We start from the raw sequence: 23,293 nt of genomic DNA, 5'->3' as shown, positions 1-23,293 counted from the left end.
GTTAGTGGAGCGTGTGTGGTTAACTGGCACACTAAATGGGTTCTAAGCAAATGTAGCGAAGGGTGACTCGATGTTTGTCATAGTTCGGTAGAGCGTGTTTGGTTAACCGGCACATCGAATAGGTGACTGTAACATTGGGTGCACCATGTAAGTTTGCATGGTTATTCACACCTTGTTTTGTGATCCTCGGCATCCCAGTCACAAATCGAGGGGCATATCGAGATTTAAACATGCCATTGAAAAGTTCAATGAATCTCAAAGGATCGAGGAGTTTTCAATACATTTAAAACTTAATCTCTTTTTCGTTTTTCATGGTGGAAAATTAGTGAATCGTCATTCACTTACCTTCAAATGTTCTGCAATTTGGGTTACGGCATCCCTCTCCCAAGTTGTAGAGTATTGTGTTGGGTCCTAGCCTTAATATCTCATTTGGGTGTTTTATTAAGGAATCAATCAATCAACTAACTTGAATTTTCTCCCGTTTTGTAGATGTCAAAGTATGACAACTATGGTCTTCCCAAATCCCATGGAACAAGCCTTCCATATGAAGATGATATTCCACGATTCGATCGAGGAACAAGAGATCATGCTTCACTTCCTCCACTTCCTCCTATTGTTCTCCCTAACCTACAAGTTCAAAGGCTTGAAAATTTCAAGCTCACTCAAGCCCTTTTGGCAAGTAAACATGAAGAAGGAAAGTCAGTGTGTGCACACGTCTTAGAGATGAAGTCACACATTGATAGGTTAAAAATGTTGGGAGTCGTTGTCTGTCAGGAGCTGGCTGTTGACTGGGTTCTTCAGTCGCTTCCTGACTCATATAGTGAGTTCGTAAGAGAGTACTATATGATAGACCACGACGTGACCCTCATCGATCTCACCTATTTGCTTATTGCTGCTGAATCAGCAATGATTTGGTGCACTGGAGTAGCAAAGTTGATTTGTGGATCTACCTTCCAAACCTCTATGGACATAGGCAATGGAAACGAAAGGCATGCCATGGTCGAAAAGTTTGATCATAAGAGAAATGCAAAGTCTGAAGTAGTTTCGTGTGCTGTTCCAAAAGAGTCAATTTGCTTTTATTGCCAAGAGAAGGGGCATTGGAGACGAAGCTGCCCAGTCTACCTGAGAGATCTAAGAGATGGGAGAGTCAAGACGTTTGGCTCTACTTCAGGTAAAATCCACTATCTAACTCCATTAAGTTCCTATTCATTGATTCTTAATACATAATGTGATAAGATTACATTTGAATGTTTTGCAGGATCAGAGAAAATAGAGGAAGCTTGATGGAAGAGCAAGATGAATCTGATCACGAAGAAATGGATCACGGTCGCATGGATTCGAAGATCAGATTTTGAGCTTAGAAAGTTATGATAGATTTGTTAGGAATATTTGATTACATAGTTTTTCAGTTGATTTTGCATTGTAAGGACATGTTTTCTGCTGCTTTTATGAATAAAATAAATTTTTTGATTTGTCTTATTTATATATATCCTTGCAATGAAATCGTTGTGAAAAATTGATGTTTGAGTATTTCTATAAATGGATATGAATCTTAGTTATGTTATTTATGGAAGTGTCAAATTTATCTAAGTAAGGAAAGATTCCCATCGCCCAAGTTTCAGTTGGACAGAAGTTTGGAATCATATGATTTGAATCATGTGATGTATGGAAATATTGGTACTTAGGAAATTAAGAATAATTCCTTGATCACACAAGTATGTGAGTCAAGTGAAGGACTAAAGGACTAGAACACAATGTTGTGCACTAGTCAAGTCCACCACAAATAACAATAAGAATATTCGTCATAATTTACCAAAAGTCTAGTAAATGTGGTTATACTTACAAGATTAAGTGTAATTCTGAATCATTGAAAAGTTTCAATGAATGGCAGAACGAATAAGAAGAATCAATGAAGACAGAAAGATAAAAGGTTTCTCAAATCTAAGAAGAAGAGAGAGTACTTTTGTATCACTTTTTATGATCGTATTAATGATTAAGAACCATATCACAATTGATCCTCTAAGGACATCTTAGTGCACTAGTATGGCTAAGAAGAGGAATCGGAAAGTGTTGAAATGGTTAAATCAAAAGGATGAGTCATACTTCGTTCCAAAAATCAAGTCTTAGAGTCGTACTCCAAGATTGTGAATTGAGTGACACATCTTAAGAAGTTCTAACACACTCATCAAATGTGAAGTAGAAAATTGTTTTTCTTACTCTTGCACGTTTGAAATTGGTAAATTGTGATGTCTTGGATAAGACAAAGACCAACTAATACCAATTGTGTGTGGTGTTTGTCTTGATAAGAATCCGCACTAAGTCTTGAATATTTGTTTGTCAAGAAATGTTTTCTTGACAAGAGAATCTTATATGTCAAGAGGTCAGTGGGAGTCTAAATGATCTTGAAAAGTTTCAAGAACTAATCAAGAGTAAACCTATTATTAAACACTAGCACGCGACTTGAGGTTTGTAACCTATCGTGTTGACGTATTCTTGTTTCTGTGCCAATCCAGTTGAGTTGATTATGCATATGAGTTCTACGAGTTCTCAATAGGTTGCATAAGGACAAACACCTTGTTCAATGAAAGTACATTGACTGGCATAGGTGAGCTGCTAAATAACTTGAAAGCAATGATGGGACCCTTGATGGCAAGAAATTAAGAATGAACAAGTTATGTCCATAAGAGTTTGAATTTGTCACAAACATTATCTTACGATTATGGTTATGGTAATTTACATGGATAGGAACACATACACTATAAAAATCTAAGTGTCATAAGGTTTCTCTCCTTCATGAAAATGATTGTGAGGAAACGCTTTCACTAAGAGAGATTTTAAGAAGATAGCGATTATGTAAATTGCATTCTCAAATTCGATTATGATTACGACATCCCTCTTCGTAGTTCGAATTGTGAGATTTGGCAATTGGTCTGAACATTTGGGACTTAGTAATATAAGTTCTGAATTAGTTTCGACACACATGTGAGCTGTCTGAGGAAATGTGTATGAGTTTGAGAAGCTTAGATACAGGCTTATCGAAGCACATCGTATTGAAAATATGAACTTTGGAAGTCAATAAGTATTGTCTTCTAGAAGTCCAACTGTTTTCTGAATATGTGTCAAAGCTAGTGGGAGCATAAATGTTATGCTGGAATGGATATAATCATCATGTTAGTGGGAGCATGATTATTATTTTAAGTATTGCAAGTTGGTAATATTAATTATAGAAAAACAAAAGTTTCACTTTGCAAAGTTGCAGGGGTTGAAAAGATGTTTTTGCTATAATTAAGGGAGAGAATGTTATACTTCGTTTCCAATCTAAAAGCTTAGATCATGAAATTTTAATTGAATTTAGTCAAGGGTATATTTATTATTTGCATTCTCAAAGTTCGATTATGATTACGACATCCTTTTCATAGTTCGAATTTTGAGAACACGGCAACTAGAAATATTATGGCAATATTATAGCAAGAAACTGGTAAAGTATCACGTCTTTCATTATGAATCGTATCCCATACCCTTCGGGTATAGGATCGATTGCATAAGCTGTAATATTTGACTGTTCCAAAAAATTTTCCAAATGCCTAGGGCATTTAGAGGGAAAAAGGGAATAGAACCGGATTTGACAAATAATTAAAAAAACTGTCAAGGACAATCTAAGGTTCGCCAAGGATTGGTCGCTTGTGGACAGTTGGAAGTATAGTCATGGATGGACCATATTGACATTATTATGAATAGATAAGATTCTATTTAGAATGAGTTGTCATATGGCAAATATGGAAATGTTTCCATATTAGGAGTTGGATATCGAGAATCAATGTCTAGATTAGAAACTTTTATGCAAGAAGGATGTTCAAAGGAATGTACTTTGAATATGAGACTTCATGACTATGGAATTGTCTTGTAACAATATCCAATAAAGTACTTTTTAATTTCACTGGCAAAGTCTTGGTAACTTTGGCGCTGTGATATTACGAAAGGACCGTTGCATAAAATGTTAGAATCTAACATATTCTAGTAGTGGCAAGAATTTTGTATTCTTACACTAATGGATTAGAAAATTTGAAATGAGCATCATTGGAAATGTGTTCATTTGATCTATTTCAAAAAGTAAGGACCATAGGTAAACATAGTGTGCATGCTAAGAGCACGGGACAACTGTTGTTATAATTCAAGTAAGAAGTTGATTACCCGAAACAACAAATAATGAGTAATCAATATGGTGATTAAATAAAATGTTTTATTTATTCTCAAAGGTTTGGGACCATATAGGATTAGTATTATTCTTGTGTTTCACTTTGCATGTTTTTACTTCCCGAATAATAAGATTATTCAAACCCTCCACAGTCGCTCATTCTTGGGAAGTAGGTATGAAAGAAGACTATCATGAATTTGACTGTAGATTGTCTAAAGTGTCGTAGACATAGCAAAAGTTTGCTGCAGGGTTCATGAGTGCTGCTATAAGATTAGAGTATTGGATTAAACCCACACTCACTTGGATCGCTTCATGGATTTTATCACGAGTGATTGGTGAGGTGATAATATCTTATATTCTTGAAACCGAGATGTGTAAGTTGTATCTTGTGAGTCGGTTACACATTGATAATATGTAAACGCACCAGTAACTTGGTGTTATAAAATGTATTGTTGTGTGTGATTCAGTGAGTGAGTACAAGCGAGCATTGAGTCGAAGTTTATCCGTTCCTTTTACCCAAAGTGGGATAAAAGCGATATCTGTGGGCCCCTCGATGATTTAGTGATGACACCCTAAGCGCTTGGCCAAGTCGGGACTAAGTTGATGTGTTCAATTGTAGTCTGTTGTCAGTCGTCATAAATCGGAAATCGGGAAACAACACATAAATAGAGAGAATGATTTCAATCCATGTCTCACGTCTATACGATATCTAGAATGGAGGAATATATGATACCTTATCTAAAGGACAGGTTGCTGATAAGATCAGAGTTCGACAGCGTCTTTGAGAGCTACGATTGCTAATCGGATTGTACTTACATTATAGTTACTAGACTTATCCAAGTGGGAGACTGTTGGATTAGTGTCTAAGCCTGTAATTATATTTGGTATGTACTTGACCCGGTTGTGCATGGTCCTTTTGGGTTGCCTTCACCAAAGCAACTTGATAGGATGATTTATGGAGAAAGAGGATTAATTATGATTTATTAATATATTATATGAATAATATATTAAAGGAGAAATCATATTGTTTAATTAATATTAGTCAAGAATTAATTAAGAATTAGTTTTGTGACTAAAAGACATTAATTAAACTTAGGGGACTGGAATTGTAATTATAAGATAGTTGCAATTGAGCTATGGATCATCTTGGAACATAGGTTGGACAAATTCTATGGGAAGCTCTAAGGAATTCGTCCAAGGGGTGTTCTAAAGGGAGTCTATGGGCTGCTTAGGGCCTAAGCAGTCAAATTACGGTTTCCTAGCTGATAACCCTAATGGACTCACTATATAAAGACCCCTATAGCCCCAAAAACGGGTGGAACTATTTTGGAAGAACCCTACGACAGTTTTGGTGCTTCTCCTCCTTCTCTTTAGTCATCCTCTTGCTTGTGGTGTTTGTAAGCCATTAGAGGAGTGACACTTGTGACTCTAAGCTCCAAAGACAAGAAGATTCAAGCCATTGAAGAAGAGGTAATCATCTAGATCTGTATTCTTATGTCTATTTCGAAATATATCACTAGATCTAGGGTTTGTAAGTCTTGGATGAATTGCATGTACAATAGAGAAACCTAGATCCAAGCTTTAGGGTTTGCATGAGCACATAGGATGTTCTTTTGGCTAAAACCCATCAGTTATAATCTACTAGAAACTTGGAAACAATTAGAAACGATGGACAATGTACTTAGATTTCACATTGTTATGTGAATTCTATAACTACTTAATTGTAGTGATTATCCATATTTGGGTCACTCTTTGACTTGAACACGTTTTCATGAACCATATACACACATCATGCACTTGACCTAGTGGTATAAATTAGGTCCGATTCTCGTAGGAACTTAAGTTGAAGTTGAAAACTAGGGCTAGTATACTTGATTCCTCAATTTCACTTGAATGTCGAAACCACTACATAGAATGCCAATAAACCGATAAAATAAGTTACAAACATTATTTATAACTATACAAGAGTTATAATAACATAAGATAATTTGAAGTCTCAAAGATTCTATTTATTTTGATATCCAAAGATTTACAAACTCTCAAAAACCCTAAAAGCCCTAAAATCTCAAATTTATAAACTTTAACACCTAAGACTCCATAAAATTTGTTATGAACCTAATAATATCAATTGAAAATGACTAAATTCAGAAAAATATAATCAAGGAACAAAAAAATTTAATTCATTAACAATTACCCATAATTTATAAGTCAAAAATCAAGGTTTCATGAACAAAATATTGGTTAGGGTGTATATTTTATAAAAAGTTTGAAACTTTTATAAAATAATTTACAAACTTAAAAGAGAGGGAGGGCATTATACCCTCAAAAGTCGGCCACCCTCTCTTATCCTTCAATATTTGCCTTCCTAAAACATTTACACAAACCTTACACTCCATATCCCTCATTCTCTCTCATTTTTCCAACACCTCCACTTCATTTTCTCTCTATTCTCTCTTCCTCTCTCTTTCAACCACGAATTTTATTCCAGAAAATGAGTTCAAGAACACACCTTGAACTCTAAATCTTCATCATCTTGTGGTGTTGTTGAAGGTAAACTCGATTTCTACTTCATTATTCCTTCAAAATCTCAAGTTTTCTTACACTTTCTCCTTCTTCTACTTCTTCATCTTCTTCAAACTTGTTTTCTTTTTGTTAAAATGGTTTTTATAACATCATGGATGTGTTTTAACACCATGCATGTATGATAAACAAGGTTGCATGTTCATGATCTTAGTGTAAAAATCGATTTTAACGATTAAAACATCAAACTCAAGTTAAGAGTTTTTGAGAAACAAAATTTTGTTAATAAATGCATGTATACATTTTGATAATTTTTAATCTTTTGATCTCTGTAAACATGATTAGGATATAAGTTTATCATGAATTCATAAAATATATTTACTCAAAGAAATGATGAAAACTCACTTTTCTAACCAATCATCATGCATGCAATCTGCCAGATTTCTTTACCTGACTTTAAACTGCCATATCTCACTCATTTATTAACCAAAATTCGATATTATTTTTCTGAAATATAATATTTTGAGTTAGCTTTCAAACTCATCTGACCTCACTAGAAAATTCCAATATTTTGATTTTTAGCAAATTTGACAAAACTGTTGCTCAATCAGCACCTTGTTGTGAATACTAGTTTTATATTGCATGTTCAAAGGTCTTATTCCTCACTAAAAATCTATAAAAAATTACTTTGAGCACTTAACATCATGTATTAAGAGGTACAAAAAGATCTTGATTCAAAAATCTTTGGAACATGTTGCAAAAATTCTCAAAATAACATCAATAATCTTTACCAAAATCACAAGTATCAAGTTTTCTCTATAATTTATTGAGCCTTTAGGCATGTTTTTGGACATCAAAAATAAGAAAACGATTTTTCATTGATATTAAATTGTATGAAGATGCATTCTGGAAATTTTCAGCTCAATATATGTTTTCTTTATTTTTACATAAAAATAATAAGAAAATAGAGTGTTAAAGCATATAAAATACTTACACTTGTAAATAAATTCTGGAAATATTTGTGGATGACCCTTTACATTAATAAACATCTCTCATGAAGCTTCATCGATTTTTGTTACTGTTTAGTATGGTTTTGAAATTTATTTTTGTTTAGCTCCAATAAATCATAAAAAAACTTTAGAGAATATAAAAAGGCTATCTAATAATTTTCACAGCTTCTACCTTATGTGGAAGACTCAGAAAAATATTTTCAGAATTTTTCATAATGCATTCCTATTTTTCTTCGATTTTTGTATTTATAATGGACTAAAAACAGGAAAATTAGTTCTACTTATCCAAAATTCATGAAAATTTACCAGACGGCCTTATAGTATATTATAACTCTAAAAAAAATTTGGATGGTTTTTTTATTCAGTATGCTATTTTTCTTCTATTTTCTAACATTAAATACACTTAAATCCACAAAATCGGACTCCATTAGATAAAAACCACCTTTGGTATTTTTCCCAGATTATTTACACTGTAAATAAAGTTTAAATTTTTTTTGGTAATTTACTTTAACTGTTTAATAATTATTCTCCAATTAATGATTATTTAATAGGATAAAACAAATAAAAATAGAAACACTAATTGAAAAATATCTTTTATATTTTTCACAGCTTCTAAATGTATAATAACAATGTTACAAAAATTTTGGGCAATTTTGGAAACAATTTTCTATTTATTTCAATTTTTATTAGAATAAATGAACAAAAACCATAAAATCGGGTTAAACAGATTATAAATCTATTTTTATATTTTTCCCAGCTTAAGAATGTTTAATAACAGTAATAGAAAAAGTTTGGGCAATTTTGGGAACTGTTTTCTATTTATTTCAAGTTTTATTAGAATGAATGCACAAAAATCATAAAATTGGGTTAAACAGTTTAGAAATCCATTTTTATATTTTTCCCAGCTTAAGTATGTCTAATGGCAGTATCATAAAAATTTTGGGAATTTTTGTCATTTGGATGCTATTTTTCACGAATTTATATTGTTATGAAGGCTTAAAATTTTGGAAAAATAGTTAATCATATAAAAAATTCAAAGGAAAATTTATGGAAGACCTCTATTGTATTTAGAATGAAAATGCAAAGTTTGACAATTTTTGGAAACTGTTTGATGATATTTTGGCTTTTTAAGAGCTTAAAACACATTTAAATATGTTGAAATACCCTCAATTAATATTACAAAAATCTAGAAATTAATATCGAAAATTGTCTTAATCACATGATTTATAAAATTTCACAATTTCAGAAAAATGTTTGTAACTTATCAATATTAAATTTTGACAGAATATTGACATATATCTATAATAGTAGTAAGTATAGTAGTGTTAGATTTCGATTTGAGACTCACTAGCGAATACCATTATTGTAGGAATCGATAGTGGTACGGGTGGAGCATAGTTCAAGGCACCATTTGCATCATCTCAATGCATTGTGAGTATTCACGACTCCCCTATTTTCGGTTTTTATGTTTTGGGGTGGAAAAGCATGTCCGAAAAATTGTTTATTGTTCGTTGTATTTAAATTGATTTGTATCAAACTTGATTGCTATATTTGCTATATTTCTCTATGTGTGTCTATGCAACACGAAACATGAGGCCTTATCATCTTAAGTCCCTTCCATTATACTTTACTCCAACCATTAACTCTTTGAGCCAATGGTCATTATGGATAGCGCTATTAGGAATTGACAACTCCTCACTCGCCCGATTGCTGGAGTGCATGATACCATATAATCTATGGAACGATAAGCATAGATCTTGATATGGCATCAGTCATAGGCTTGGTTGGGAACTCATTGTTTGCTCATACGCATACAAACTCGTTACTTATTATAGCAATAAACTTTGTATCTCATTATAACAACGAACTTTTATTACTGGAAACTTATATACATGTTTTAGCAATGAAATTGTTTGCTCCTTGTAGCAACGAAATTGATTGCTCATTTTAGCAATGAAACTTGTTTACTCGTTTGAGTAACGAACTTTATCTTCCATGAGAATACGAACGTTGCATCTCATTTGGGCAACATACCTTATCTCTCATGATGACAAAGAACTTTGTTTTTTTACAAACTTATTTACTCATTTTAACAATATACTTTTATTATTGGAAACTTTTATCAAAACTTTGATTTCAATTCATGGAACCAATATTATTTTGTTTATCTGTGAGTACTCACCAACTATTTTTATAGTTGACGCTCGTTTTACATGCTTTTTCAAGAATCATCGAGTAAGTGGCACTTAGGGACACATCACTGTTAGGAGAATTCGCATATGTTGTATTTCAATTTACATTGTAATTTCTTTTAAAATTTGTTCAAACCCATTGTAAATTTGTAATGATTTTAATACTATGGTTGGTGTTGTCTTTTAACTTTTGCTATGAAACCCTTTATACTGCCACGCCTCGTGTTTCCGCTTTAGCGGGGTGTGACAGTAGCAACTCATCATGTCACTTTCTGTTTCCCAAGTGAGATTCGGCCCATTCGTATATTTCCAACGGACAAGCACTAAGTCGACCATCTTGCGTCGTAACGTGTTAGTCTTACGGTCAACGATTGCTTCGAGCTCTTCGATTAGCCTCTTATTTTCATCCATCCTTAACTCTGAGATTGTAATTATGTCGGGAACTTCTCCTGTAAACTTTCTCAAATAACACACATGGAATGTGTTATGAATTCCAGCTAGTTCTTCTGGTAATTCCAGCTTGTAAGTTTGGTTCCCAATTCTCTGAAGAACTTTGAATGGTCCAATAAACCTTGGACTCAACTTTCCTCGTTTACCGAATCTTATAAGTCCCTTCCACTGTGAGACTTTAAGCAAAACTGAATCTCCAACTTCAAAAGTCATCGATCGTCTTTTCTTGTCAGCATAGCTCTTCTGACGATCCTGAGCTGCTAACATTCTTTCCCTGATCACCTTCAGCTTTTCAGCAGTCAGATGGACTATCTCGGGGCCCATAAACTGCTTCTCTCCAGCCTCAAGCCAACAAGACGGCGTACGACACTTCTGTCCGTGCAAAGCTTGGTAGGGTGCCATCTTGATGCTCGAGTGGAAACTGTTATTGTAGGAAAACTCTACCAAAGGTAAGTGCTCATCCTAGTTAACTTGGAAATCCAGGGTACATGCTCTCAACATATCTTCCAGTGTTTGTATCGTTCTTTCGCTCTGACCATCAGTCTGCGGATGGTAAGTTGTACTCAAACATAACTTTGTACCCAATTCCTCTTGTAGACTTCTCCAAAACCTTGACGTGAAACGACTATCACAATCTGACACAATCGTTAGAGGAACACTATGAAGTCTTACAATTTCCTTCACGTAAGCATTTGCGAGCTTATCCATAGACCACCTCTCGTTGGGTGCTATGAAGTGTGCACTCTTGGTGAACCGATCCACGACTACCCAAATCATGTCGTGACCGTTCTTCGTCGTGGGCAGTTTAGTCACAAAATCCATGGTGATGTCTTCCCATTTACCCATGGGTACAGGTAAAGGTTCTAAACTCCCATATGGTTTCTGATGGTATGCCTTAACTCTTGCACAAGTCACACACTTGGCCACATACTTTGCAACATCGAGCTTCATCGTCGGCCACCAGTAGTAGGGTTTTAGATACATATACATTTTAGTGCTACCGGGATGAATCGAGTACATGGTCTTGTGAGCTTGTTCCATCAGAAAATCTCTTATTCCTCCCGTCTTAGGTACCCAAATCCGATCTTGGAATACCTTTAGTCCTTGACTGTTTGTACCGAACACTACCTCAAGAACTTAGTAAAGTACACCCTACCTTCCACGTATCGAACCTAAAGAAGTGCCTTTCTGATGAGACTCTTGTTATCCCACTCGATGAAATCGAGATCAATGAGAGCCTCAACTTCGTGGAAGAACCGGTATAAATCATGGATATGAAAGTCAAGCAAACGAAACAAAGGCGTATCCCGATAGTGAAGGTCCGTTGGAATGCAAAACGGGGACACGAATTCACTTGGGAGCGGGAGGATCAAATGAAACATAAATATCCTCATCTTTTCCCTTAGTCCATGTGTATTTTCTTAATTCTAATTTCGGGACAAAATTCCCTTTAACACGGGGATGATGTGACAACTCGAAATTTCTATCTTGTAAAAATCAAACTTGGTCAACTAAAGTCAAACAATCAAGGGTCAAACTTATTTCTTTTATTATCTTAATATAGTTAGATGAAAGAGCTAAAAGTGTTTGGACCTAGCATTCTTAAGTGTTATGTATTTTGGAAGGATAGCCTTTAAAAACCATTTGGACCGAAGCCTCGGGCCGTGAACCTTTCCCTTCCTGTATATACAAAAGTTAGTTGATTTTTACTTCACTTCTTCATTTCTGACCGTGAACTCGAACCTTCTCTCTCAAGATCATCAACCGTGAACACTTTTTCCCTCTCAAATATCATCATCTTCCTCTTCTTCTTCAAGGGAACTTGCTTAGGACCTTCACTTATTCATCAAATCTCCAAGATCTTTGGTCAATGAACTCAAGAACATCAAGTGTTCTTGGACCGTGAACCATTCATTGGGTCGTGAACTCCTTGCAGCCTCCCATCTTTGCTTATAACACTTCTTTTGTAAGTGTTTCTTGCATCCTAGGTTGTTTTCCTAATACCTTAGAGGTAGAGGTTATATTCACTAATTGTGTACATATATGCTATGTAAATTGCTATTTAGGACTTGTTTTGACCCGGGAACTAGCTTGTGAAATCAAACATCCTATATCGAACTTTCATTCGAATCACTCACACAAGGTGAGTTCATACCCTTACAAATTTCAGTGTTATGCTTTTAAATGCTTTTTAAATGCTTTTAAGGGGGAGAATACAAGTAGAACACGATATAATTGTGTTAAACACTTACGTGTGAAAACATCTAACGAAAGGATTTCTTATACTCAAATACTTGTTAAAACCATTTTGAAACTATTCTTAGATTTCTGTTTTAATCAAATTCATATTCGTGTATCTATTTACATATAAGTATGCTTTAACGGACTTAGGAGTATTGCTAAATACCTTGACTCCTGTTCCTTGTTTGGTTGTGAGCTTAGAGTAGGATCACTTGTCCGACTGTCGGCTAAATCATAGTCGTACTCATTGAATACATACATGAATATTAAACACATTTTAAGGAACATACTAACTCGGTTATATATATATATATATATATATATATATATATATATATATTATTTGATCTTTATTTTAATATAATTAATATAGATTATTTATAAAATTATTTATATTTTTTAAAATCAATTATCTAAGTTATATAAAATCGCATTATTATTTATTCTTAGATTTATTTATTTATCTTTATTTTTGTGATTTTAAAATATTTTAATATTATTGATGTTTTATTTAAATATATTATTTAATTTTGTTTTTTTAGCGTTTTGTTCGTTTACAATATATAATGATTTATTTTTTTACATTTTGTTTGAATAAACAAATTAAAATAATAAACTGGATAACTATAAATCGTCTAATATAATTATTTAATGTTGTTTTTTTAAGTGTTTTTTTACATCATTCACTTATATGTTAGTGTTTGTTTTTTTGTTTTAAGAGGTTTTATGGTTATATGTGTTTTTCGTTTACATCATTCGTTTATATGTCAGTGCTCATTCATTTATTGTCTAAATAATTATATTTTTACGTTTAACTATTTCTTAAGAAAAAAATCAAAGTAAAACTATTCAATCTAATATATATATATATATATATATATATATATATATATATATATATATATATATATATATATATATATATATATATCGTTAAAGGAAAAAGAAAAAAAGCGAACATTAACTAATTTTATTGTAAGGCTGATAGTTAATCTGGTTATTATTTTAATATGTTTATTCGAAAAAAAAATGTCAAAAAAATCGTTATATAATTTAAACGAACAAAACATAAAAACAAAACAACATTAAATAATATATTAAAATAAAATGTTAAAAATATCAACATATTTTTAAACCACAAAAAATAAATATAAATAAATAAGTAAATAAACAATATGATTTTCTATAATTTAGATAACTTATTTTAAAAAATAAAAATAATTTTATAAATAATCTATATTAATTCTATTAAAATAAAGATAAAAAACAATAATATATATATATATATATATATATATATATATATATATATATATATATATATATATATATAGAGCTAGGTTCATTTGTTTAAACTAAGTATTGTGTTATCGTATGTATAAATGTGGACCAATCAAAATTAAATAAAAATTAAATAATTAAATAAATAAATAAGGGTAATTTAGTAATTTGTTTAGTAACTTCCAAAATTAATCCCTATAATCATGGTATTGTATTGACTTTTAACCTAATTCTCCAGGTTTATATCTAGAGTAATTCACAATTCACAAACATAATCTGTCTCGCTCTCGTACTCCTCTCGCACACATAAATTTGTCTCGCTCTCGTCTCTCGCACACAGCACACGTCTCTCTATCAATCGCCGATAATCACGTTCGCACCAGCAATCGGCAACACCTTCCATCACCGATAAGCGGTTCGATAACTTATAAATATACAAGTGCAGGTATTTTTCTACTCAATCTGTTCATGATCTTTTTTTTGAGCCCTAATAATCTAATATCATATCACAGAGTTTTCGTTTGCGTCATTTGCTTTTGTACATCTTTTGTTCGCTACATCCATATTTTCGATCGTTCTTGTAGAATATTGATTATCTCATAATCGATTATTTGATGAGATTCATTTGTTTCCTTCAATTTCTGAATTGATTCATGTATTATAACTGGATCTGACTTATTCGAAATCCTTCTCACAACGTTTTTTTTTCATCGAGCCCTCAGATTCATTCTTCATTTAATTGATTTCATGATTAATTCAATAATTGTTAGTAATCGATGATTATTTAGCTATTGTTAATGGATTGACGAATTAGGGTGATGTTTTTGGTTGAAAATCGGGGATATGCCGGAAGTTTTATTGAATATTATAGTATATTAATTTTATGTTGGTTAAGTAAATAGATTTACTTCAAAACTTAGAAAATAACTTTATTCTTTCTTTCTCGATTTTATAACAGAATTCAAAAGCTCTAATAGAATGGTTTACAATTACAATTTATTATATACAAATTAAAATGAATGTGAATGGAATTATGAATTCCAATTCTGTTGGAATGGAATCATGAATTCCAATTCTGTTGGAATCTAAACTACAATTTGGTTTTGTTTTGACAGAAGTTGATGCTTGAAGAACGGACCGCAAATTTGAAAGTGATTCTAAGCATTCTCAGAGAATATTATTCTTACATGATTTGATTCATGGCAGTTATTTTCGTTAAATGTCTAATTTCATGGATGATCAAGGAAAAAGCTATTCTTCTGATAGAATAACCTACAATAGAATGATAGGAGTATATGTAATAATATATTCTGCTAGAATATTCAGGTCGAATAATATACATATTGTTATTTGTTATTAGTGAGTATTTCATTGTCATAGACTATTATATAAAGTTTTTACTTTTTTAAGAATGTAATGAAAATTTTGAAGTTGTATTCTCATAGAATATCATTCTAATAGAAATATGTATCCTGAAATTCGTAAAGAATATGATTCTAACAGAATAAAATCGGGTTTATTTATAAAAATTACGTTATAATTAAAATTAAAGTAATTAAAAAAATTAGAATTTTAAAATCAATAGAGTTAATTATCCCAAAAAATATGGAATTTTCCTTTTTTAAATTTATCTCAATTGTCTAAAATACCCTTAAAATGAAATTAGATGGTATTTTTCAATTATCTTTAATTTAATAATACATATTAATCACTTTCTTAAATTAAGTAAAATGATTGGCCCACATTTATGCATTCAATAACACAATAATTAGTTTAAATAGAATAACCTAAGCCTATATATATATATATATATATATATATATATATATATATATATATATATATATATAATAGTAATAGTAAATTGTTAAAAGAAAAAACAGAAGAAAGAAAGGGAAATTTAGTATTTTTATATGGAGCAAGGATCTTTAGTACAATATTCACAAACCACATGGATGTAACCTATCAAATTTTAAGCTTAGGGACCAAAAATGAGAATTCGACCAAACCATAGGGACTATTTCTGTAATTTACTCTTAAACGAAGGAGTAAATTACACATTTGGTCCCTATAACTTTCCTAAATTCAAAACTTTTTTCCTAAAATGTGACTTTGACTTGGTTGGTCTCTATGGTTTTCATTTGTTGCACTTGTGGTCCCCGCTCGTCCCGTGTGTGTGTGTGTGTGTGAGAGAGAGAGAGAGAGAGAGAGAGTCAAATAAAGACAATGCTTATTGCGTACAAACAAAATGACTAAACTTTGGAATGAATTCGAGGCAAAGTGTAATCTCCCTCACAAAATTCATCATTTACCACACCATATTATGTGGTGTTGGTTGGATGTTTCCTTCCAAGAATAATGTCCCAATTGGAAATTCTACATTTATAACCGGAAGCAAAGCTAAGTGCATGCAAACTGTTTTTATTATTAGTTTTGTAGAAATTGTATGCAATCAGTGTCGCCCTTAAAAGCAGGCTCGATCAAATCGGGGGCAAGTTGGGCGATGCCCCCGGGCCTCCCCATGGCTTGGAGCTCCACATATATCATTGTCGTATAATCTTATGCAATTACTAAAATTTGAAATTTAAAGGGCCTTATTTTTTGCTTTTGCTCAGGGCTTCAAATTAGCTTGGATCGGCCCTCGCCAAGAGATAATATAGAGAAATGATAAGTTAGTCTTTTTATATAGAGTAAGGACCTGTAATGCAATATTCATAAACCATATGAATGCAACCTATCAATTTTTTTGAACTTAGGAATCAAACTACGAATTTGAAATTTTTCTTTCACAAATTTAGTGCTAAAGCACATTATTATTTCTTACGATTGACATTTTAAAGAAACAATGTTGAACAAAAAGGTTATTAAGGGTTAAATGCTACATATAACGAAATACTTTCATTGTTTGTGTATTATAGCAATAAATAGCAATTTACATTCATATATGTATGTTATAGCATACTTATTTAATTGCTTTTTATTATAGTGTTGTACTTTTGCTTTATATTCTGGTTTGGAAAATTTATCCGGTTTTAGCACGTTGGTTTCGGTTTTAAATCTAATTGTAAGTTTAAATTAAGGGTAAATTACACGAATAGTCCCTGTGGTTTGGAGTAATTTGAGTGTTTAGTCCCTAACTTATTTTTTTAACTCGGATCATCCTTATAGTTTCATTTTGTTTCGAGTTTAGTCCCTCACGGACATGAAATGACTGTTATACCCTTATCTATATATATATTTTTAGTTTTTTTCTTTATTAATGATTTTATTCGTTTATTAATATTAATTTAATGGGTCCCACTCTAGTTTCAGAGGTGATCTCTCTCACTAACAAACACACTCCCACTCTCATCTCTGAAAATCAAAAGAAATGCTCTCTCTCACACACCGGTGAATACCAGTCATAACACCGCCACCTCCAGGAGCCAACATCAATGCCCTACCCCACAACCATTATTTTACCCCACAACCATTATTTTCTCCCGAGTCTGTAAAGAAACGAACCTCAAAAATCTATCAAAACTGCAAAAAATTACAACAATTGAACTTGAGATGATTTCAACCCTAAAGCCTCAAAAAATTTCGATTGAGAGAGGAATTGATTTTCAAAAATCTTTGGCAACCCTATGAGAATTCGAAATCAATTACTTAGTTCAAATCCCGAGTTGATTTCCACATGTGATAATTCCAGGAAATCATAGAGGAAAGGTGTTACCATTAAGTCTTTAACGGGATTGGAGAACCTCCACAACTTGACTGATTAATCGAGCCATCTTTAATCAATAGATCTACATCAAAAATCGAAGAGGGGACCAGGGCTTTTTTTGACGGATATGCAACCACCGTACCCAAAGTCGGGGGTTTCTGATGATGATGAAATTCGTTGGATTTTTGGTGTTCCTAATAAAAAACCCATCCACATCCTTCTCTACACTCCAAAGAAACATCAATCATTTTCTATCTATCTCTTGCATCGCTGAAGAATAATGGCCTGAGAGCCACCGCTACTCTGCCACCCCCACATAACCCACCGTATATGAAACCTCAATATGCCCCCTCCTCCGTCTGAATCGACCCCAACATATCCGATCTGAAGCCATCGTCTTGTCGAAAACCTATAAATGTGAAGGGGGTGGTGGTGGTTTGCCGAAGGTTAAGTACAAGAAGAAGAGAATGAATGATCAGATACCTACCGCTAGAGCTCAAAAAAACTGGTTGCGGCTCCACACAAACAATAATCGGAAAAAGGCAAAACTCGTTTCCACCATGGATGAAAAGGTAACCACTGACGCCTTGTTCCCGAGTTTTTTTGTAAATTCATTAAAGGAAAGGGAAAAAAAAATTTGACAGAAAGAAAGGGAGGTGAAGGAAAATATTCATTATTCCGTGTTCCCGAGTTCAAAGGAAATGAAATGAAATTTTAAGTTTTTGTGTTCCCGAGTTAGGAGGAAAAAAAAAATAAAACTTAAAATTTTCCTTCCACTCACTTTCTTCCCAAATCCGCCCAATTTGGGAGGAAAATTTGGAAGGAAAATTTGGAAGGAAAATATGGCTCCAAAATCCTTCCCCTCCCCTTACTTTCTTCCATTAATGAAACTAGGGAACACGATTTTCCTTCGACACCCCTCACTTTCTCTCCTTATCCTCTCATTTCTCTCCTTAAGTAGAACTCGGGAACAAGGCGTAATGGTGGTGAAATTTGACTATGAGGAAGTCGAAATGGTGGTGCGTTTGGGACTATTATGCACAAAGTCTTGGGTGAGGGTGGTGTTGGACCTATTTATTTTAATTATTAATAAAAGAAGAAAAATAAATCATTAAAAATAATAATAATAAATCAGAAAGGGCAAAAGAGTCATTTCAGGTCTGTTAGGGACTACATGCGAAACAAAATCAAACAACATAGATGATCCGTGTTACAAGAATAAGTTAGGGACCAAGTATGCAATTTACCCTAAACCATAGGGACTATTCGTGTAATTTACTCTTAAATTAATGAATGATGCATAATCTCTTTGGCTGTAGAAATTAGATAATAGTGAAATTTTATCGGTACAAGTATGCAATTTACCCTAAACCATAGGGACTATCAGATGCTCTATACTTGATGGTTTTGATAGAACATGAAAAACCATCAAGCGCCACATGTGTCTACCGTTTAAGGTTTACCGTCAAATATAATTGATAAAAAATGGTAATGTACTTCCATTTGGTTGTGTTTTATAGCATTCTACTTTCATATATTTTCTTTCTTTTATAGCATGTAATAGAATCCTGATTCATTTTTCCATTTAATCGCACGGGAGTGCACCCCAACTTAGGTATATTTTTCAAAATAAAATGTCTTAATGAGAAAAAAAAAGGATGAAAGTATAATACAATGAAATAAAATATTGATAGTTGTTTGCTAATAGATAAATATACATTGCTTGTTCATGAAAGAATTTTTAAATCACATATCAAACAAGACAGAAAATTGGATTTAAGCGCCAAATAACGTACCTCCTTTTACATTTAACTTCAGATTCTCTCATAAGCTATAACAGGTACACGGATGCAAAGAAGAAATTCTAGTGATGAGCAGTGGTGGCATTCAACAGTGGTATATTAATAATCTCTTTTAGATTTTCAAGAGGTAATACAAGAAATGACAATGCTACCACATCCACAAAAAAGGCTCCATCATCTCAATAATAAACCGATTAAAAGATAAAGCCACAAATTGATAATAAAACAGATCTGTTAGCCACATCTCAAAGCAAAGGACACCAAATCACATAAAATAAAAACAAATAGAAAATATACAAAAGTAAGAGTGATTAAAAGTCATGCATCGTGTAAGAGATTAACATTTAAGCATTCATGAGGAAAATACCATTGAACTGCAATAAAGAATCTTCCCTTTCCACCTCCTTCATAAACAACATATCTGCCAGGCTCGGATCCCCATGACTCTGGTTTAGAAGCAGCACTATGACTCAAATCGCTAAGAAAGAAAGCAAAATCATGTTTGTCTCCAGTATATTGAAAAGGCACCCATTCCATTTCACCAAAATCTAATTTATAAACCTTCAAGTTTTCCATCACGTAAATGTTTTCACCCCAACTTACCAGTTCTGGGAAAGATATATCCTCATCAAGAAGATTCTTTGTTTCCAGTAAAGTCAGTTTGGGCTCAGGCTCAAGTGTGAGTTCGCAAAAATGACCTCTAATACTTACACTATATATCCTCCCCTTGAAAACATGTAAATCCTTAAAGGTAAAGTCGAAAGTGGAGGAAACACGATTCCATGCTCCCTCATTCTCTATAGAAAACCATATTTGATTACTGGCTAAGATAACAAACACCAATTTAGATATTGAAGGTGAAAAGAAAAGGACAGAAGTGATGTTTGATACATAATCAGACACACAAGGAGCAGGAGGGAAATGAAGTTCATGCCTAGTGATAGGATTCACAAGCCAGAACTCGTATGTTTTCTTCCTTAACAAGATCAAGTAACCACAAGTTAATCCAACGTCATCCCAGCCAGCAGAATGGGGAATTATGGTTTTGAAATCTTTTCCTTCAGAATCCACTAGCCAGTATAGCATATCATTATTACCACTGAGAGGGATCAACAGTAGTATTGGTGGTTTGGATGCCATAAATGTTTTCCAGTTACTGAGTGCTACTGATCTCCATGACTTGCAAGCCCCACTGAATGCAAGAAAATCGATGACTCCAAGTTGCATCATGACTATCGAAAGCAGATCATGGTTGAGGTACAACCAAGGTCCCACATCATCAGTCTTGATAGTCTTGCTGTTAGACGCATCATCATCATTCTGGTTTCTAGTCACTCTCCTTGTCATATCCATTCCTACATTAGCAAAAGACAAAATAAACATTCCTGGTAAATGAAAAATTCCACATAATCATACAAGACTTGTAAACAGAGAAAGAGAAAACAAGACAAGGAATGATTAATGAACATGATCTGCTAGTGAAAACAAACACAAATACCTACAGCATACAATCTAATCAGCAGTCCTACAAGAGATGAATGCTCTTAACAAAGAAAGGGTAGATCAGCCTCATTGTAAAATGTTTCAGGTGAACTTATAAAAAGGTTATGTCGATGCCTTCTTGTAATCAGAACCTTACATGTAGCTAAAACATCAAATTCAAACAAATCCAAACACTTAAAAGAACGATATATCAATTATCCAAACACTTAAAAAAACGATATATCAATTATCCAACTATCATAATTCATAAGACATCATTATCAACAAATCTTAATAACCAAATAATCACATAATCAAAACAGTTCTGGTAATCAAATCACCTGAACGAACCTAAACGAGGATTACAGAACTACGATCAAATGAACTCCAGTTCCTAAATAATCAAAAGATCTAGGGTTAGTTAGATGCGTGATGAAGGGAAATAGCCACCGAAACGGGCTTTGGGGTTTGTGTGACGATAGACAGTTTTGGCCGAGAAAATTGTTTACAATATTTGGGAATTACTCGTTTTAATTTGAAATATCTGGGTAGATGCGTAGCAAAGGGGAATAGCGAATGAACCCGCACGAATGTTTTGGGTTTGTGTCCTTTGACTCGAATTTTGTCTTGGTTATATTAAAGAGTAAATTACAGAAATGGTCCTTATAGTTTGGTCGAATTTTCATTTTTAGTCCCTAAATTTAAAATTTGATAGGTTACATCTTTATGGTTTGTGAAAATTGCACTGTAGGTCCTTAGTCCATATAAAAAGACCAAATTACTCTCTCTCTCTCTCTCTCTCACAAAGAAGCAAGACAACATGAAGGAGCAAGTACATGGTACACCTTAGAGAAATGTCTCGTGCCCCTTTCTTCTTTGTTGTGGCGATTAGATATCATGATCAAGAAGTAACACGAATCATGAATCACCTCTTATATCTTTAATGATTTCTCCTTCAATCTTTCTTTCTTTCTTTTTTTGAAAAAGCTTCATCTTCTTCGTTCCTTTCTGTCACACATTCACAGTTCACACACACACAAGCACATAATCTCACCATCAAACTGATTTGATTAATCATCTATTTTTTGAAAATTTGAACTCCAATTAGATGGATTTAATCCAAAACTAAGGAGTCATGTTAAGGTTTGGATGCATAATGAATTTAATCTAAAGTTAAGAATGGTGCCCTCGATGGTGTTAACGTCATTTCTTCTGTTGTTTCAAAGATGGATTCTAAAGTTCTTAATGTGTTTTACTCATTTGAATAATTGATTCATGTCGTACACCACATGTTTGATTTAAGTCCTTAAATAAATCAATTTTTTTAAAACAAGAAGGGTTGATGAGCTTATTTTCCTAGATCCGACTAGTTAAAGATGGTGTTATTTTGCAGGATTTGATAGATATAGAAATCTCAAACTGAATCCTCTGGAAGGTTTGGCTTCTAATTTGTATCAATGACAACTACAGTGAGGGTAATAGAGTACTCCATATGATCATGTTGTCCTTATCTTTTTGTTGATATGTGTATATGTAGCAGTGATAGCAATGTTTGAGAATAATGTTGAGCTCTATACATTTATACAAGATTTAAGATCACATCTTGAGTAGGTTGTTATATCTTCAAGGAAAACCTATAGACGAACAATTTATTTCTTAGGACATTGCTTCTGGCAGGTCTTAATATGTATATTTTGTGTTTGTAATCTACAATTCAAGTACGTTATCTTGTTTTGTATCAAATTTCATTAATTTAATTCAATAATAATAGTTTCATTTGTTTATTTTGTTTTTGATTATTTACTTCTCTTAACAATCCACAAATTATTAATTAGGATAATCTCATAGTAAGACACTTAAAATCTTAAGCACAGGAACAATAAGCAAAATATATTGTTCGAAATTTTAGGAGTTCCAAAAGGTGGCGTATTGCGAGTAGTTATACTGACAATATACAAAAATTGGATAAGGATGACAAAAACAAAATTTTCGAAAGTTAGAAGCCGTTACATGTAGTTGCCCGATCGTTATATTTGAATTTGAATCGACCAAAGTTAGGTCCAAGCCATTTTTTTTTCAAAATGACTAAAGTCATCCTCATGTTGAAGTTACAACCTAACTAAACTGACTAGTGAACTTGAGCTCACCTTTGACCAACAAGTGAGTTGGAACTCACAGGTCATGGTAAGCGACATCCATCTTTCCTATTTTGATATGCTAGAGGGTGGTTTTCCACTATAATTCTATATGAAATTTAGTTTAGGCTTTATGATAAAAACTGAATAATCTCTTTTATTAAAGCGGAATACAAAAATACAAATGAAAGCTTACTACTTACTACAATGATACTCACACTCAGCCTATCGAACCAGAATAACAATCAGCACAGTTCATATGTACGAAAAACTATGACA

The 23,293-nt window shown here is 32.9% G+C and overlaps 1 protein-coding gene across 2 annotated transcripts; it reads right to left on the bottom strand.

Moving 5' to 3' along the window:
* Positions 1-19,642: 19,642 nt before the first annotated feature.
* Positions 19,643-21,471, bottom strand: LOC145159199 (uncharacterized). Of its 2 annotated transcripts, none has more exons than XM_079078135.1 (2): positions 21,221-21,471; positions 19,643-20,752 (listed from the first exon to the last, which is right to left on the bottom strand). In XM_079078135.1, the coding sequence occupies exon 2, from the start codon at positions 20,748-20,750 to the stop codon at positions 19,716-19,718; it is 1,035 nt and encodes a 344-aa protein (XP_078934261.1). In that variant the 5' UTR covers positions 20,751-20,752; positions 21,221-21,471; the 3' UTR covers positions 19,643-19,715. The 2 variants fall into 2 exon arrangements, with proteins under 2 accessions (XP_078934261.1, XP_078934262.1); XM_079078136.1 differs by having other exon boundaries at positions 21,231-21,471.
* Positions 21,472-23,293: the final 1,822 nt, after the last annotated feature.

Source organism: Lactuca virosa, chromosome 2 (genome assembly GCF_052849685.1).
Source record: "Lactuca virosa cultivar CGN04683 chromosome 2, Lactuca_virosa_CGN04683_v6, whole genome shotgun sequence".
In the NCBI taxonomy this organism is placed as follows: domain Eukaryota; kingdom Viridiplantae; phylum Streptophyta; class Magnoliopsida; order Asterales; family Asteraceae; genus Lactuca; species Lactuca virosa.
The sequence above is the reverse complement of the archived record's forward strand: the minus strand, read 5'-3'. Positions and strand labels throughout refer to the sequence as shown.